The sequence below is a fragment of the Felis catus genome, chromosome A3 (genome assembly GCF_018350175.1).
Source record: "Felis catus isolate Fca126 chromosome A3, F.catus_Fca126_mat1.0, whole genome shotgun sequence".
Lineage (NCBI taxonomy): Eukaryota > Metazoa > Chordata > Mammalia > Carnivora > Felidae > Felis > Felis catus.
The window spans coordinates 113888264-113907979 of record NC_058370.1 but is presented as its reverse complement, the minus strand read 5'-3'; the positions used below and the strand labels follow the sequence as shown (position 1 = coordinate 113907979).

Here is a 19716-nt window from a genome sequence, read left to right as displayed (position 1 = left end):
TGCATTATGCTGTGCTCACCACAGTGTAGCTGCCATCCTTCACCATGCAACACTATTACAATGCCATTGACTGTGTTCCTTGGGCTCTGCCTTTGGTCCTCTCTGTTTTGGATGAAGGGCTAGTGATTTATTTGTGATCCTTGTCGTTATAACACTACTCCATTCTAGTTCTTTTTCTTTTTTTTTTTTCAGTGTTTTTTTTTTCTTCTTTTTCTTTTAGATACATTTGAGATGGTTTCTGAGGATGAAGATGGGAAATTGGGTTTTAAAGTAAATTACCACTACATGTCTCAGGTGAAAAATGCAAATGACGCAAACAGTGCAGCCAGAGCCCGCCGCCTGGCCCAGGAGGCGGTTACGCTGTCAACCTCACTGCCTCTTTCGTCCTCTTCGAGTGTGTTTGTGCGCTGTGATGAGGAGCGACTTGACATCATGAAGGTAGAAAAACAACTGTGTTTTCTCTATTTCTGGCTAACGCCATTATGCATATAGTTGTCTGTATTGTTCAGATAGTGACTATACAGAGCAGTAGAAGTAGCATGAATTTTAATAAATTAAACAATCCTGTTGGCCATTTTGGACATCATTGAAAGGAGTCCTTTTTTTTTAATGTTAGAGTATGTGTATGGGACAGCTCTTCAAAATAATAGTTTAGAAGAAAAGTACCAAAATGCCTGCCTTGAGTAAAGGCCATATGCAGTCTGTAGTTTTAAGAGCTGAGTATCACAGGATTTTATGTTGGTTGGTAGAAAAAAATCATAGGACTTCTTCCTTGTCATCCAAGATATTTCCTTCCTGTTTTATAGTATCATTCTTCAGAAATTATTCTTTTTTTTTCTTTTCTAGGAAATTCATGCAGTTACTTAATTACCTAAGACTTATTTAATTACTTAAGATCTGTGAATTAAGTAATGATAGTACAATAATAAACAACTGCACCTTTATGCTTTACCATTGTGGTTATCTTGCTTTAAATTCTACATGATTGCTGCAGAAAGAAAATTATAAAGATTTGACACCTGCCGGGGAAGGACATGATGGGGAACCTTTCTTTACATTTGTCATTTAATTCTTGGTTTCATAGTCTGTCTTCCTTAGATACACAGCTGTAACTATCAACACATTGATTTGAGGAGCTTTTTTGTTTTTGTTTTTTTGCTTGCTTATTACTTTTTTATTTTGCTCTTTTGGATAAATTTTCAGTAAAAATCTCATAGGCTTTGCCTATTTGAGCACACTCTTACCTGTCCCTTGTTACAAACAATAGCCAATTATAGAAGGATTGCCTCGGGAAGTATTGTATCACTAAATAGACCACATAAGTTCAGACTTGTGACTCTGTCTCTGGAAAACATTATGCTGTACCTAAATTTAAAAATCCCAACATGGGGGGCGCCTGGGTGGCCCAGTCGGTTAAGCGTCCGACTTCAGCCAGGTCACGATCTCGCGGTCCGTGAGTTTGAGCCCCGCGTCGGGCTCTGGGCTGATGGCTCAGAGCCTGGAGCCTGTGTCCGATTCTGTGTCTCCCTCTCTCTCTGCCCCTCCCCCGTTCATGCTCTGTCTCTCTCTGTCCCAAAAATAAATAAACGTTGGAAAAAAAAAAAAAATCCCAACATGGAGCTCCAAACCTTAAATCGGTATTGTCACAGATTGAGACTCTTGATCACTTTCTTCCACACACAGCTTTTCAGGATCAGAGACTTTGCCGCACAGGCCTTGCACAATTAGTATCTATTGATTGACTTAAACAAAATTCATTAAATAATTCTGACAGTCAGGGTTGGGTTCTCTGCTATTTTTTGAACTACCAGTAACCCTACAGGGAACACCTGTTGTTCTCTCAAAACCTTTTTATCATAAGTTATTACATGAGAACTTTTCTTGTTATCTATTTGTCTTATTATTCCAGAGAAAAATATTTAAAACTCATTTATTTCTTAAGAGATTAACCTATCTGAAGATATATTGCAGAAAATTACCTCCATACCTTTTGGATGTGATAATGAATATACCTAAAATCTCAAATCTTTAAATACTATAGAAAATATGAAGGAAAGCTCTCAGGAAAATAGTAACTTAATATTAAAAGGTATTTGATATTTAGGTAAGCTTTCCTGCCAATAAGGCATCTTTTAATAGCCTGTTTTCACCAAAACTAAAAAACCTTAATCCTAATCTAAACCCATTTCCACTCATGTTGTTATTTTTAACTTTAACCTCATTTTTAACACATTCTGGTAGAGATAGATTCTGTCTATAAGATGTAAGAAGGTTGTTCGTATTTCATGTTGGATTGTGTTTTTCTAAATAGCAAACAATGGTTGGGAATAGTAACAGAGACCTCTGTGTTTGTGTATGCTTATTAGGTTCTGATAACCGGTCCAGCGGACACCCCTTATGCAAATGGCTGCTTTGAATTTGATGTATATTTTCCTCAAGATTATCCCAGTTCACCCCCTCTTGTGAATCTAGAGACAACTGGTGGTCATAGCGTGCGATTCAATCCAAACCTTTATAATGATGGCAAGGTAATGTAATTTCAGCCTTTTGTTTCTAATGCCAAAGTATTGTAACCAAAGGTTCTTTGTAATTTAAACAAAAATTTTCTTTTGGATATCTTCTTTCCAAGAGTTACATGGCTTTCTTCATGCTTCTCTTTCCTGTATGCAAAGATTAGCCTGGGGGATGACAGAGAAGGAACCAGAAAAGGCAGAAACACAACCGTGTTGAGAAGCATGTATAGTCTTAAGAAGTTACTAAGGGACTAACTCATTCAACACATTCCTTGGCCAGTTGAGAGCTTTCTCCCCTCAAGATGTAGTAGAGCCAAAAGTCTGTCTTTGCCTCTCAACTTTCTTTACTTTCCGTATCTCCAATTCCATTTCTCTTTTCACAAGTGCCTCGAGATAGTTGAATGGCAAAACTATGGTCCTGTCAACTCTGTATTCCCTTTTTTGCATGTCCTCACTTTTTTTTTTTGCTTTCATAGCCAGCCATGTTTTCCATGATACATATAATTATGATCTTATTTTTGATGCTTAATTTATGCTAAAATGTTTCCTTTTTCTTTTTTTAAATAAATGGGAAGATGTGTTCTATCTCAGAAAAAAGTTGGGGTGCCTGGGTGGTGCCTCTTCCAGGGTTGTGGGATTGAGTCCTGCGTCAGGCTCCACATGAATGTGGAGCCTGCTTGGGATTTTCTCTCTTTCTCCCCCTACCTCACTCCCACACCCCCTTCCGCCTTTCCCCCTCTCCCTGCTCCCCTGCTCACACTTGTTTCTCACTCTAAAAAAAAAAAAATTAAATGGTATAATAAAAAGCATTTCATTTGACAGTAAACCTTTTAAAATTAGATTTAAAACAACAGTCATGGGGCACTTGGGTGGTTCAGTCAATTAAGCATCTGACTTTGGCTCAGGTCATGATCTCATGGCTCATGAGTTGAAGCCCCACATCGAGGTCTATACTGATAGCTCAGAGCCTGGATCCTGCTTCGGATTCTGTGTCTCCTTCTCTTTCTGCACTTCCCTGTTTTGTGCTCGCTCGCTCGCTCTCTCTCTCTCTCTCTCTCTCTCTCTCTCTCAAAAATAAACATTAAAAAGAATTTTTTTAAAGGACAGTCATCACTGTTCAAAGTAATTTGGATGGCTTGATGGAATTTCAACAGTAAATTCCACGCTGGAAGTGTTAAATGTTTAAAAATCACTAGATGGTCAGGGGCACCTGGGTGGCTCAACCAGTTGAGGGTCTGACTACAGCTCGGGTCATGATCTTGCAGTCTGTGATTTCAAGCCCCACATCGGGCTCTGTGCTGACAACTCAGAGCCTGGAGCCTGCTTCAGATTCTGTGTCTCCCTCTGTCTCTGCCTCCCCCCCGCCCTTCCCCCCCCCGCTCATACTCTGTCTCAAAAACTAAATAAACATTAAAAATAGTTTTTAAAACAATCACTAGATGGTCAGAAGAAATTCATAGCCTTCGCAAGCAGAGACTTCTTTGATGATCTGAGAGGAACAAGGGCTTGAAGTTGATCTGGTTTATTACAGATGGACTAAGTTTTCCCTGCGTATCATCTTCCTGGTTTCAGGAGAAGCCTGCCTCAGATCTGTGCTTGTAGGCTATCGTTTTGTTTTCATCGTAAACTCCGATCGTAAAACTGGAATTTGTTTTCTTCATTGATTTCAGGAGATTTAACCAGAGGTAGAGCTTACTTTCTTTGGGAGAGCAAAGAACAGGTCTTTTATAACTGAGCAGAGAAGAGGAACTAGCAGTGTTGTCTTCACCCAAGAGATAGACTAGAATCTGAATAGAATTGAAGTGTAAATTGTTAAAATTTATTTAAGAAGTTACTTCACTGGGGTGCCTGGGTTGCTCGTCAGTTAAGCATTGGACTCGTGATCTCAGTTCGGGTGGTTTTGTTTTTGTTTTGTTTTGTGTAATTAATTAATTAATTAATTAGGGCACAAGCAGGGGAGGGGCAGATAGAGAGAGATCCCAAGAGAATCCTGTCAGTGCAGAATCTAATGTGGGGTTTGATCTCAAACTGTGAGATCATGACCTGAGCCGAAATCCAGAGTCAGATTGACTGACTGAGCCACCCGGGCACCCCTCAAGCTCAAGTCTTGATCTCAGGATCTAAGTTGAAGCCTTGTGTTGGGCGGACTACACACTGGCTGTGAAGCCTCCTTTAAAAAAAAAGAAAGAAAAGAAAAAGAAAAGAAATTACTTCCTTTAGACTTAATGGTATACCAAAGCAGGTAAGGGCCTGAGAGTTCAATATCCTGAATTATATAGTCTTTGTTATATTAATACACTGGTAACATTTAACCCTTGGGATCTAGATCTGTAGATAGGGATAAGAATACCTGGCATTCATTGGCAGCAACGTGGATAAAACTGGAGGGTATGATGCTAAGTGAAATAAGTCAGTCAGAGAAAGACAGATATCATATGTTCTCACTTATATGTGGAACTTGAGAAACTTAGAAGACCATAGGGGGTGGGAGGGGAGAAAAATAGAGGGAGGGAAGCAAACCATAAGAGACTCTTAAATACAGAGAACAAACCAAGGGTTGATGGGGGGGGGGGGGTCATTGAGGAGGGCACTGGTTGGGATGAGCACTGGGTGTTGTATGTCAGCGATGAATCACGAAATCTACCCCAAAAACCAAGAGCACACTGTGTACACTGTATGTTAGCCAACTTGACAATAAATTATATTTAACAAAAACAAAGAATACTTGGCATTGATAGTCACAGGGTGTTCTAAAAATGAAATGCCTGACAGTACCTTAAATAATAACATACAAAGCCATTTGGATATAGTTCTTTAAAAATTGTTAATGAAATTATGTTCTAAATGAATTAACGTATTTTGCCTTATTACTGTCATAGAACATTTGCAAAACTAGCAAGGCGATGGACTTCTGCTTTATTAAGGACCATTTATTTTCCAAATCCATTGCCCATTATGTGAAATTGTCAGTTTACAATTACACATAAAATGTCCCCAATTTTGTTGTTCCCAGAATGACCTCCATACCTGTGTTTGGCAGATAGTTTAGGTTCACTCTTGCTTATGTGAGCGAACAGTATCTGTGTGGTGAAGTTGGTTCCAAGGAACCCAGTGGACCCTCAACGTCCTCTCAGGGGGTCTGTGAGGTCTCCTCCTTCCAACTTCTGTTTATGTGAAGCTAGATGTTATCAGATACTTCAACCAGAACAATATATTGTAACAAATTGAATGTAGAAGCAGATATGAAATCAAGATCTCTTTTGTTGAACCATACCCATTTTTAAAATTTACAAAATTTTAAGAGAAATTTTTTTTTAATATAAATGGTACCATTTTTTCTCATTGAAACTTGTTTTTGGTTTGGGAAAGAGTTATTTTTTATTAAAAAATGTTGTTTGTATTAACATGTAATAGGTGCTATTTCGTGTTTCATCATGAAAGTGAAATGCCATACAGCTTTGGATCACATCTGAAGATGCCAATTCGTTTTAACAAACTGACCCTTGGGGTTTTGTTGGGGAACATAAAACTGAGATACTGTGATATGATAGCATTTCATTTTTGCTTCTAGCTATGACACTTTGCTTTTAAAAAGCACTCTATTCAATTCTGTATATGTTTTCTTCCCTTCTTCCTCAGGTTTGTTTAAGCATCTTAAATACGTGGCATGGAAGACCAGAAGAGAAGTGGAATCCTCAGACCTCAAGCTTTTTGCAAGTAAACACATTTCTCTGAATTTCACTTAGAAAAATAAGAACTATCTATATTTTAAAAAGTGTGTTTTAGGGGCTCCTGGGTGGCTCAGTCAGTTAGGCGTCCGACTTCAGCTCTGGTCATGTTCTCATGGTTTGTGGGTTGGAACCCCGCAGCGGGCTCTGTGCTGACCTCTTGGAGCCTGGAGCCTGCTTCGGATTCTGTGTCGCCTTCTCTGTCTGCCCCTCCCCCACATGTGCACTGTCTGTCTCAAAAATAAATAAACATTAAAAAAATAAAAAAGTTTAATGTTTCAGAGAAATCACCATAAATTATCCCTAGGTAAGCCTACTAAAGTTTGATCTACCCTGAAAAGATTCTTTTTCTACATTCTTATTTTGAATTAGGTGAAAGAAGATACAAAAAATAATTCTCAGGATGTCACTCTTTTGATTCTCTGAAGACTTTGTAGCATCCTCATGAATTAAAGAAATAATATCATAGTATAATTTTTCCCTTTTTGTTGATGTCGAGATTAGGAAAAAAGTCTACATTGTTTACATGATTCATGCAGGAGAACTATAAGGAAGTCACTAGAATATTCCTCCCAAGTAACTACTACTTCATTTTAGAAATTCTTGTTTCAGTTGTAGTCTAAAAACCTTAAAATATTTTTTCTACATGTATGTTACTCTTGTCAACTCAAACTAAGCAAAGAAAGGAAACTCAGAGATATCCTATTTTTCATAAAGTAAATTAGATTTAGCTGAGAATTGAAACTTTTGTCGAATTTAGATAATTTTTTTTAAATGTTTATTTATTTTTGAGAGACAGAGAGAGAGACAAAACGCGAGCAGGGGAGGGGCAGAGAGAGAGGGAGACATAGAATCCAAAGCAGGCTCCAGGCTCCAAGCTGTGAGCACGGAGCCTGATGCAGGGCTGGAACTCATGAACCATGAGATCATGACCCAAGCCGAAGTCAGACGCTTAAACCGACTAAGCCACCCAGATGCCCCAACAACTAATTAGTTTAAAATTTGATTTGCTTTTAACTTTTATATGGCTTATATATCTAATATATACACAAAATCTTGTAAAGTAAAGAAACTTCTACTCAGGGCTTTAAGTTTTACAAGTTTGGAAACTTAATTACCCATGCATAAAAATGAGCTTTGTTCTATATTCCCTTTATGATTTGGGTTTATTGGGGTTTTTTGGGGTTTTTTTTTATCATAATTCACAGAGTGAGAACGTAGTAGATAAATCATCTGTACACTGTTCTGTTCACTTAACATTAGAGCATATCCATTTTTCCAAGTTACATTCTTATAATTTTTAATTGCTCTTAATCTTTTGAATTAATATACTGTAGCTGAACTGGTTCTCTATTACTGACTAAATTTTTCGCTTCTAATTTTTTTAGCTTTATAAGTAATACAGTTATTACATGATTTTCTTTATATTTTAGATAGTTTCCTGAATCAGGGTTTTCAAATCTGTGACAAATTGACTTGGGCAGGAGCAACAGGAGGCTCTCTCTTTTCTGTGGCAAGAGTGAATAGACTTGTTTTCTTCCAGATCTTAGGGGGAAAACTTTCAGTCTTGCCTCATTGAGTGTCGTTAACTGTGAGTTTTTCATAAATTCTCTTCATGTTGACGACATTGCTCTTTACTCGTGGTTTGTTGAGTATTTTTATTATGAATGGATGTTGGATTTTGTCAGATGCTTTGTCTGCATCTGTTAAAATGATTCTACTATTTTTGGCTTTTTATTTTATTAATATGATATATTAATTTTTGGACGCTAAACCAACCTTGCATTCCTGGGATAAATCCCATTTGGTCTCTTGGTATAGAATTCTTTTTAGATATTACTGGATTCGCTTTGCTAGTATTTTATTTGAGGATTTTTGGCATCTGTATTCCTAAGAAATACTGGTCTGATCTTTGTGAGCTGGTTTTATTTACATTATACAAGAAATAAATACATGTAGGCAGGACCACATTACTCTTTGTTGTCTGTTAGAAACTTTCTTCAGAGGCAGACTAGAAAGGCTCAAGGAAAATTACTTAATTTCTCTTTGGTTAGATTTTAGGGCCTAACATTGTTTTACCCTTTTATTTATCACATGTGCACAAAGGATAAAAGTACTTTTGCCAGACTGAAAATCTTCCACAAAAATTTTTGAAGGTTGTATACAATTAAAAACAATTCGAAAATATTTGAAGTGATAAGCTTTATTAGAATTTCTTGGTTTCTCTGAGTGAGACTGTTAGAAGAAGAATGTTTCTTTGTATAAAAATAATACATTTTGTAGTCTTATGCTGTAAATCTCATATCCAGCAGTAGTGTAGTAATAGTCTTAACTATTAGCACAGTTTAAAATCAAAGTCACGGGGCAGCCAGGTGGCTAAGTCGACTGAGTGTCTGATTTTGGCTCAGGTTGTGATTTCACGGTTTGTGAGTTTGAGCCCTGCATTGGGCTCGCAGCTGCTGTCAGCCTATCAGTGCAGAGACCGCTTCAGATCTCTGTCCCCCTCTCTCTGCCCCTCCCCCCTTGCGTTCTTTCAAAAATAAATATTTAAAAAATAATAAATAAATAAAGTCAAAGTCGGGGACCTGGGTGGCTCAGTCAGTTGAAGCGTCCCACTTTGCAGGTCATGATCTCTTCAGTCTCTCTGCTGTCAGCACAGAGCCCACTTCAGATCCTCTGTCCTCTCTCTCTGACCCTACCCCACTGGTGTACTCTCTCTCTCAAAAATAAATGAACATTTAAAAAAAATAAAATCAAATCAGAGTCATATTATTTATTAGGACTATCACCAGAATTTTTTACAGTAGCACCAAGTTATAGCATTGCTTACATAACTGGTTTTTAATGTGCTATAATGTACTTAAAATACCTATTATAATGCTTTGTGAATAGTTTGTTCCAGTTGGATGTTAATAAAGATATCATATGCAAAAGGAATTGAACATATTTTATGGTTCATGTAGTCAACCATTTATAAATGTTAACAAAATATATATTATCATTTCTCTTAAAATGGAAAATTCTGGAAATCAGCCACTTGTTTACAGTCCTAGTCATTTGCAGCATGATTTTCCAGAAGCAGGTACTTAATATTTTAAAAAGTTAAAAGCATTTTACTAATTAAAAGTGTTTCCTGGGTTGCCTAGGTGGCTTAGTCAGTTAAGTGTCCGACTTCGACTCAGCTGATGATCTCACAGTTTGTGCGTTCGAGCCCCACATCTAGCTCCCTGCTCTCCAGCGCAGAACTCGCTTCAGATCCTCTGTCCCCTTCGCTCTCTGCCCCTCCCCCTCTTGCATGCTCTCTCTGAAAAATAAACGTTAAAAAAAAAAAAAAGAATATTTCCCTCGTACCAAAGATGTTATTATTTCTTATAATACAGTTTCTCATTGCAAATTAGTATTTTGGATTATATACTCTGTACTCTCCTATGTTTTAAATACCTGTGATAAAATTTTTTGATGTACCAGATCAAGTTAGACAATTAAATCCTCTGACAAGATACAGCATGAAAATACAGGAAATCAAAAGTTAATAATCTCTAAGGGATGTGGGGTAGGAGGAGGAATATGGCAAATTGGTGGATATTCTAAAGAATGAGTTGCAAAAAAAAAAAAAAATGAGTTGCAAGAATGGATAGTGCTAGGAATATAGTGACCAAATGAATATATACAATTGTAGGAGACAAGATTACTGACTACTTGAGTGGCCTAGTAGAAGACCATATGACAGGGTTAAATTTTTTATTTTGACACAGATAGTGAAAGGAAGGTGTTAGATGATTCTTGATTTAGTCAGTTCCTAAACAAATTATAGTGAAAACCTCTTGCAGTTTTGTGGATGCTTAATGTAAAACTAAAGAGGAAAGGGACTGTAAATTTAACCTACGAATAAAAGTCTGTAACTCTTGACTGTCTTAAAGTATCAAAGGATTGACTAGGAATCAGTGAACCTATGTTGCAGAATGAAAATCTATTCTGTTTATTATTAACTTAAATATAACTATGTAAATATGCTATGGTATGTAGCAGGTGTGTTTCTGTTAATTACCAGTTCATTGTCAGGTCATATTCTCATAAAACACTTTAGGCAGATGGAGCTATGATAAATATTAGCTTTTTATTTGATCCAGGCAGCTCTTTTAAATTTTGTTGATCACAATGGAACTCCTACTGACTGCTTTTTTGCAGGACCCTATATTACCCTCTTATAGATAAAAAGACTTCTATTTTCAGAGTAAAAATGATTTTGTTTTGCATTTTACTGTCTTCTGGATGCATGCTGTCATTTTTGCTCCAAGAAAGAATAGCTGCTGTTATTAATTACACTTAATTATAAGTGCTACTACTTTACCCCCTACAAAGTTTATTTAATTCTCATAGCCAGTCTTTAAGTAAGTAGGTGTGATCCTAATTTTACAGATAACCAAAATAGTTCTGAGGGGCTAAGTTATTCTGCCTTCTTTGATCTGTGACTTGAATATTACACATTGTTCTCGGAGGTACCTGGGTGACCCCGTTGGTTACATGACTGACTCTTGATCTCAGCTCAGGTCTTGATCTCAGAGTCATGAGTTCAGACCTGGAGTTGGGCTCAGTGCTGGACGTGAAGCCTACTTTAAAAAAATAAATAAGGTCTCAAGCTCAGCGCTCAATGTGGAGCCTGCTTGGGTCGGTCTCTCTCTCTCTCTCTCTCTCTCTCTCTCTCTCTCTCTCTCTCTGCCTCTCTCCCCCACCTCAAGCACTCTCTCTCTATAACAAGCAAACAAATAAATAAACCACCAAGTAAATAAATAAAATATGTTTAAAAATATGTATTATACATTGTTCTCAGGGATAGATAATTTTAATATTGAAATTCAAATCCTTTTTAGAAAGAGAAATCTTTCTGTCCAAGGATTTATTGATTTACTGTCTTTTCATGCCCAGTTTTGTTTCTGTTTTTGTTGTTGTTGTTGTTTGTTTGTTTTTGAGAGAGCACAAGCCGGGGAGAGGAGTAGAGGGAGAGAGAGAGAGGGAGAGAATCTCAAGCAGGTTCCACGCTCAGCACAGAGCCCGACGCAGGGCTCAATCCCACCAATCATGGGATCATGACCTGAGCCAAGATCCAGAGTTGAATGCTCAAACAGCTGAGCCACCCAGGCATCCCTTCGTGCACAGTTTTTATGGCTAAAGTGTACTGTGAAGTAAAATGACTAAAGAAGTCAGATAATCCGAGGCTCCAGAAGATTCCATAACATAAATATTATGACTCCTAAATAGCCGAATTCACTGAAGAAAAATAAAGTAGCGTCTATATACTTCCAAAATGGTATATATTTTAAAAAGCAAATAGTAGATGCCTTTAAAAAGTATTTTCTTTGGAATGAAAATAGGGGTGCCTGAGTGGCTCAGTCACGTAAGTGTCTGACTTAGGCTCAGGTCATGATCTCACAGTTCATGGGTTCGAGCCCTATGTTGGGCTCCGTGCAGACAGCACAGAGCCTGGAGCCTGCTTCAGATTCTGTGTCTCCCAACCTCTGCCCCTCTCCCACTCTCACTCTGTCTCTGTGTCTTTCAAAAATAAATAAACATTAAAAAAAATTTTTTTTTTTTAAATAAAGGTTGCCTCATGAATAGTTGCTCTTACCAGTGAGTCCTTTTTTTAACGTTTATTTATTTTGAGAGAGAGAGAGCGCATGAGCAGGGGAAGGGCAGAGACAGAGAGAATCCCATTTGATCTCAAAACTGTGAGATCATAACCTGAGCCCAGATCAAGAGTCAGACTCTCAACTGACTGAGCCACCCAGGTGCCCCTAAGTGAGTATTGTTCAGAGTGCATGGTTAGCTTTATCCTCTTTGAGCGTAAGGACAATTTGAGCTCAATAATGTCTAAATTGGTGTGGGGTGTTTATAAACAAATTTTTTTTTTGGCAGTTTCAGGAAATATCTTCATTTCTTTTTGTTTTTCAAGAATTCAAGAATATAAAATGTAAGATATATGAATATTTTACAAAAAACTACTGTGTCTATTTTAATATTGCTTTTAATAATATAGCATTTCAGTGTCCTCGTGATTAACATCAATTTGACAGTGATAAAAATATGTGGAAGCACATATTAAAATATACCAGTTTACTGGTAATAAAAATGTCCCATTATAATAGCTTGTCTTTATCTCTTTGTTCCACAGGTGTTGGTGTCTGTTCAGTCCCTTATATTAGTAGCTGAGCCTTACTTTAATGAACCAGGATATGAACGTTCTAGAGGAACTCCCAGTGGCACACAGAGTTCTCGAGAATATGATGGAAACATTAGGCAAGCAACGGTTAAGTGGGCAATGCTAGAGCAAATCAGAAACCCTTCACCATGCTTTAAAGAGGTATGTTCAATAAAATTAATGAAATATTTTATTAAAGACCTTATATAATACGGTTTGTTAGTATTGTACTTGCCTTTATATTTAGACAATCTGGGGTAAACTCAGCTACAGCCTGACACGGGGCTCAAACCGACAAACCGCGAGATCATGACCTGAGCCAAAGTCGGATGCTTAACTGACTGAGCCACCCAGGTGCCCCTCGATTCTTTTTCTAGTATACCACATTCAGTCTAATGAAAAATCCTCTTGGGTCCACCCTTCAAGACATAATCAAAGTAAAACCGTCTTTGCCATGACCAACCTATTTCAAGCCATGGTTAATTACCTCTTGCTTGGACAGTTGAAGTGGTTTCCTTACCAGTTATCCTGCTTCCACTTTTGTTCCTCGGCAGTGGTTTTCTACACATAATCTCTGCATTTCACTCCAGTCCGTACCATGGCCTCCAAAGTCCTATGTTGTCTGGCCCCTGTCCTTTCATTCTTCAGCATCTCTAGGAATTTAAAGGGTTTTCATACCAAGTGTTAGAATGTGCAGCAGCTGGAACCCTGATCCACTCTGATGGGAATATAGATATCAGTACAGCCTCTTTGGAAAACTCTTTGGCAGGATCTAATCAGCTGAATATATGCTGAAAGACCAGCAGTTCCACTCCTTGGTGTGTGCTTCGTAGAAATTGGGTATAGTCTCTATACTGGGTATAGAAAATATTCATTACATTGCTCATAACTGCCAAAAATTAGAAACAGTTCACTTGTCTTTGAACAGAATGGATGGGCAAATTATGGAATATTCATAAAATGGAATACAGCAATGTGAATGAATGAACTGCTATGCAGGTTAACATGGACAAATATCATAAATACAATATAGGGCATAAGAAGCCAGACACAGATAATACATTTCATATGTTTCCTTTTATTAAAAGCTCAGAAATGAGTAAAACTAACTTTGGCTTAAAGAAGTCAGGATACTGTATACCCTTCCATGAGGATTTATGGTGAGAGGTAGCAAAAAGGGGCTTGCAGCCTGCTTGGTAATGTTCTGTTTCTCGTCTGAATGGAGATTACGTTGGTGTGCACTGTGGGAAAATGCATCCTATTGTATGTGTAATTTGTGTACTTTTCTCTAAGCGAAACTTCACTTTTAAAATGTGTTGAAATAAGTGTGTAAGTGTATATACTCAGTTGAGGTATAATTTGTTGGTTCATGCATAAAAATTTTTTTCCGGAAGAAAAACCGTTAACACAAGGAACTCTGAGTTGGGGGATGACTTTTACAAAAAGCAGATAAGTATAATTTGAAACAATAATCTTTCTCATCCTTTAGAACCTGGCTCACATTAAAGGGGGCGCCCTTCATCCATGTATGCTTTCCTGATTTTCCCCTTCAGATGTGCCTCTTTGACTTCCCTGGGGTTTTTTGTTTGCCTTTTCTTTTGTTTGCCATTTCATTTCAGTTCCATTGTAGTTAACATATACTGTTATATTAGGGTTCAGGTGTACAATATAGCGATCCAACAATTCCATACATTTTTGTTTTTTCAAGTACCTCTTTCTGGTTCACCTACCTCTTGTCTGGTTCTGTGGTTGTCATGGTTCGTCATGTCAGGCAGTGTCTTACTTCTATGTCCCTGTAGGCATCAAGAGCAGAAACTGTTAAATGTAATAGGATCTGATTGGTGTGTTACATCCATTCGCAGTTTCCCCTAATAAAACTGTGTAGGTATTATTGCCTTTTCTTTAGGGGAGATAAGCTCATGGGAATATAGTGGCTCACCCAGCATACAGAATAATATTTTTTAATTGATTTAATAATAATTCCAAATTGATCTATTTTCTGACTTACACTGATCAGAAGTAGACTCCTACTACTTAAACAGGAAGAAATTGTACTTAATTTTTCAGATAATTTTTTTAATTCCAAATACAAACTATAATTATTATAATGAAAGTTAACTTTATAATGTGTTAATACTATTTTATCTAAAAATTAACGAGAAGATAAAATTAAGAAAGTAGTAATAGTGCTATTTTTAGGACTCTATTCTGATTTCTATGTAAATGCCTTTGACATTTGAATGTCTTTAATTATTTAGGTATTTGTAGAGTTCTCTTTTCAAGGTAGAAAATTTGACAGTTTTTCTATTGTCAGTACTTTCCTAATTATTTTCTCCTGGTTATTTACTCACTTTGTGAATATACTGCATTATACACCTCTTTATTTTCCCCAGTAGGATTAACTATTTTATTGTCTGGTTGAGCTTGGGCATTATTTTCTGTGTAGAGCTGGGCATCTCTGCACATGTCTTCTGATGTCAAAAGCATGATTCTTCCGGGGTACCTGGGTAGCTCATTCGGTTGAGCACCTGACTTTGGCTCAGGTCATGATCTCACAGCTCATGAGTTCGAGCCTTGCGTCAGCTGTGTGCTGACAGCTCAGAACCTTGAGCCTACATCGGATTCTGTGCCTGCCCCCCTCTCTCTCTCTCTCTCTCTCTCTCTCTCTCTCTCTCTCTCTCTCTCCCCCCCTAACTCACTCGCATTCTGTCTCTGTCTCTCTCAAAAATAAACAAACATTAAAAAAATTTTTTTTTTTTAAAGCATGATTCTTTCTTATTAATACAGAATTCACTAAATTAAGTTGTTTGGAGACAAAAACATTGTAATTGTCTTTTAAATTTCATTTCTTTGGGGCACCTGGGTGGCTCAGTCGGTTGAGCATCTGACTTCAGCTCAGGTCATGATCTCACAGTTCATGAGTTGGAGCCTCGTGTCAGGCTCTGTGCTGACAGCCTGGAGCCTGCTTCTGATTCTGTGTCCCCTCTCTCTCTGTCCCTCCCCTGCTCACGCTCTGTCTCTCTCTCTCTCTCTCTCTCAAAAATGAATACACATTTTAAAAAATGTATAAATTTCATTTTTTTGTCATGCCCCTTATTCTGTCTTTTAAATTCTGACCTTAACAAACTTTGTTCCCTTGGCTGTTTTATTCTTAAGGTTATACACAAACATTTTTACTTGAAAAGAGTTGAGATCATGGCCCAGTGCGAGGAGTGGATTGCAGACATCCAGCAGTACAGCAGTGATAAGCGGGTAGGCAGGACTATGTCTCACCATGCGGCAGCTCTCAAGGTGAGTAAGCCTTCCTAAAAGGAGCCCTGTTGTATATTCACTGATGGACCCATGGCCACCAAATGGTAAAGGAATCCGAAGGATGCAAAGATTAAAACCATCAGATTTTTCCCTCTCCTTCCCTAATTGTTTTCCCCTGTTGTCCACAGTGGAAGGGAAATTGGGGTAGGGAACTTATGAGTCACCAGCGTGTTAATCCATTTTAAAACCTTACAAATGGCTGCAAGTGTGTAGTTGTCTTACCTTGTTTATGCATCTTAGACCTCCGACCGAAATTTAGTCTCTCTGAGGTCAGAGATTTTATCTTCCTTATTCTGCTCCTTTTACTTTGTCAGTGTTGAACACTGTGCCTCCTACATAAAAACTGTTTTGTAAATGTTGGTTAGTTAATTTTCAAAGTCAGCTATTGACAACAAAATTTCAAACCCCTGGTGTGATATTTGAGGCCATTTCTCTCCTACTAGAAAATTATAATCCACAAGTTAATATTCATAGACAACTAATCACTCTCTGTTAACAAGTCTGTATCTTTCCCTAAATGGCAGTATAGTATAATACAAAATTACACACTCTCTCTAAATCTTCTTTTTCATTTGGTTAAATTAAAAAAAAAATTATGTTGATAAAATTGTTTCTAAGGTTTTTTCTAGCATTAAGTGAGATAATTAGTGTGAAACATATTGCAAATGTTGTATACATCGACCTGCTGTGCCTGATGAATCCTTATTCTCATTTAGTAAAATAATGGTTTATTTTCATTTATAGACTTTCTCTCAAAAATATTTAGCCAGAGGCAAGATGTATGATAAGTCAAGAGGTTACTCTCTTTAATTTAAAAGAGTATATATTGCAGAAGAACGGTATCTTCTATATCATAAGTAATGCTGTTTTGCTCCAGGAATGGAGGCGTGGGTAGGGTCTATGGGCATGCTACTCAGGGCTTTTTAGCAACGTCAGTTATTTTGAGGTTCGAGATTTTTGCCTCTTACAATAATAGCATAAGGAAGGTGTTCAGTAAGTATTTGTAGGCCTAATGCTTTGGGTTTTGTTTTAAACTCATCTCCTCTCTCAGCTGACGTTATGTTAGGATCCCAGGGTTTATTCCAGTATCACTTACTCTCCCCCATGTAGCGTCACACTGCTCAGCTCCGGGAAGAGCTGCTAAAACTTCCCTGTCCCGAAGGCCTGGACCCTGATGCTGATGATGCCTCGGAGATGTGCAGTGCCACAGCCGGTGCTGAGGGGACTCTAACGCATGATCAGGTCAAACCCAGCAGCAGTAAGGATCTCCCCAGTGACTTCAAATTATGAGCTGCGTTGACATGGACTTCGTAGACACAAAGGCTTTGAAGCACAAGCCAAATATGTCAATATTTGTATGTAAGAAACTAATTATGTAATAGTTATTGAAACTGAAACTATACTATGCCCTTAAGGAGATCCAGTTTAATTCAAGGTGATCTTTTATTTACCTGTACAAGAGTGTAAACTTTTTTGTGCTTTTATTTTTCAATTGTGAGAACCACTGATTGGTATGTTCAACAAATTTGTGTATACAAAGAAATGGATAAATCACTGATATATAAGGGAAACTACCTTAGGAAAGAATGTTTACTGAATGTTTATTTTATTTTTTTTTTTACTGTAGAGTGAGGGGTTGTTAACAAAGAATATATATTGGTCATTCTTACAACTACTATTTAAAGTCAGCAACTTTTCACTGAATTTGATAGATTTTATGTTTGGCCATATCTTCATGCTCATATTTGATTTCTGAAGACCTCCTACATACACTTAAATAAAAGTTAAATGGACATACTCCCTCTTTTTTGATTTACTGGTACATTTTTTAAATGATAAATATGCCATAAAATGCATTATAGCTGGAGACTTGCACTTGTATGGATGAATTTATTACATTCAACGTATTTAATTTTATGCCTTCTAATTCTAAGATGCAGAAAAAAATAAATGAACATGATTTTATTCTATGCCAACATTTGGGCCTGTGAATGTATCCGTTATTTGAATTTAAGTATATGAAAAGGAATGGTCAATTTGAAAAGTCACTCTAAACTGATTTTTTCCTAAAGGGCTCCTTTTTTCCTGGACTCTGGTTTTATTACTAAAGTCACATGTATGTATTAAACATTGAGGCTCTGTAGAGCAGAGAGGATACCTCTCTGGTGCTGTTACAGTACATTCTGTACCTGCCATATAGGCTCATTTTCATGCAAATTCTTCCTAGAGCCAAATAAATAAAGACTTAGGTGTATTAGTATGTCTTCTTTCTAAAACAGTTTGCCATGGTGTGAAATGCTGTTTCTACAAAGAATTGGACACTTCCAAGACCTAAGCTTGGGAAAGGAAAGGACATTTTTCAAAGATCAATTATCACAAAGGAAAAGCTAAGTATATAAAATGGCGTGGCCTGTGGGAACCTTGAATCTGAGCTGACCAAGAGAAAGTGTATTCTGAACATTGAGCTGCTCTCTGAAGCAACAGGGGAGCTAGGGAGCGTGATACTCTCTGATGTACAAGGGGTAGTGCTCCTTAAGCATGGACAAAGGAGGGGACAGACTGTATGTGACCAGAAAACAAAAAGTTCTCAAACACACACTGTTCAATCTGGTGGGTGATGAGCTACACCAAGAGTGACAAAAGTCCATTTATGAGGAAGAAGAGTCCATTAAACGTCATCCACATACATGCTAGCTAAATTCTAGGTAACAGTAAGAAGTAAAAGGACAGTCCTCCATCCTCTAGGCTTTCTGTTTTTTGGTCTCTCAGGGTTCTGTGAGGGATAGAAGATAAAAGCTACTATATCAAGTGTACTGTTTGCCTCCAACTTGTGTTTTTTTTTTTTTTTAAATGTTTATTTATTTTTGAGAGAGAGAGACAAAGCACAAGCTTGGGAGGGGCAGAGAGAGAGAGACACAGAATCTGAAGCAGGCTCCCGGCTCTGAGCTGTCAGCACAGAGCCTGACATGGGGCTCGAACTCACAAACTGTGAGATCATGACCTGAGCTGAAGTTGGACGCTTAACCGACTTAGCCACCCAGGTGCCCCTTGGGATTTAATTTTTAATCATTAAAATAAGGCTGGGTCCTTTTTCTCCAATTCACACCACTAGTCTTCAGGGGGCTTTATAAAAGAAAAGTAACAATACCAGTACGATAAGGTCCTATTCATGTTTTAAAAAAAACATAACCTAAAAGTCTGAATTTGAGACTGATTACTTTCAAATGGTTCCATCTGGGATCCTGACTTTATGCCAGCAAACATTTGAGCACTCACTTTGGTACTAGGTACAGGTTCCCGAACTTCAGGGTTGGATGACAGACGTGGAAACTTGATGTCGGTACAATTGCTAAGTTCCCAGAAAGAGTTCTTTACAGGGTACTATTGGGAACACAGGGGAGGAGCACTTCGCTCAGGCAAAATGTTTGAGGTGATATGGTCAGGAAAGGCTTCCTTAGGGAAGATATCCTGAGTCTCGAAGGATGAGGATAAAGAATTCAGGCAGAAGTTACCACAGACAAAAGAGAACAAGAGGAGAGCTCGAGTTAATAGCACATTGGATTGTCAGAGACAATGGGATAGTCAAATGAAATGTTAGGCCGTAGTGTTAGATAGGAGGGCTTGGATCATGGAAGACTTCTCTTGTTAAGGAGCTGTAACATCCTGTGTGTGATGGAGAGCTCCCAAGGAGCTTTAATTAGGGGAGCAACCCAGTCATACTGTTTTAGGAAGATGATTCTACCAACTATGGGGAGGTAAGGAGATGAGTTAAGAGCCCACTATAGTCCAAGTGGTAGAGCATAAACTAGGACACAGAGGTAGAAAGGAAGGGGGGGGGGGGAATACATATTTTTTGGTATAAGAATAACCAGCATGTTTACAAGCTAAGTAGTCTGAGGGGGGTTGGGGTGGGGTAGGAAAGGTAAGCGTGAAGGCCTTAGAAAACAATGGAACAAAAACCAGCAGG

At 37.8% G+C, this 19716-nt stretch overlaps 1 protein-coding gene across 12 annotated transcripts in view; it reads left to right on the top strand.

Moving 5' to 3' along the window:
- BIRC6 (baculoviral IAP repeat containing 6) overlaps positions 1-18003 on the top strand; it is a 223923-nt gene extending 205920 nt beyond the window's left edge. For all 12 annotated transcript variants that reach the window (XM_045054708.1, XM_019827703.3, XM_045054705.1 and 9 more), the window contains 6 exons: positions 221-438; positions 2367-2528; positions 6153-6230; positions 12411-12599; positions 15594-15728; positions 16860-18003. In XM_045054708.1, the coding sequence (XP_044910643.1) occupies positions 221-438; positions 2367-2528; positions 6153-6230; positions 12411-12599; positions 15594-15728; positions 16860-17039 (962 nt within the window). In that variant the 3' untranslated portion in view covers positions 17040-18003. The remainder of the gene's footprint in view (positions 1-220; positions 439-2366; positions 2529-6152; positions 6231-12410; positions 12600-15593; positions 15729-16859) is intronic.
- Positions 18004-19716: the final 1713 nt, after the last annotated feature.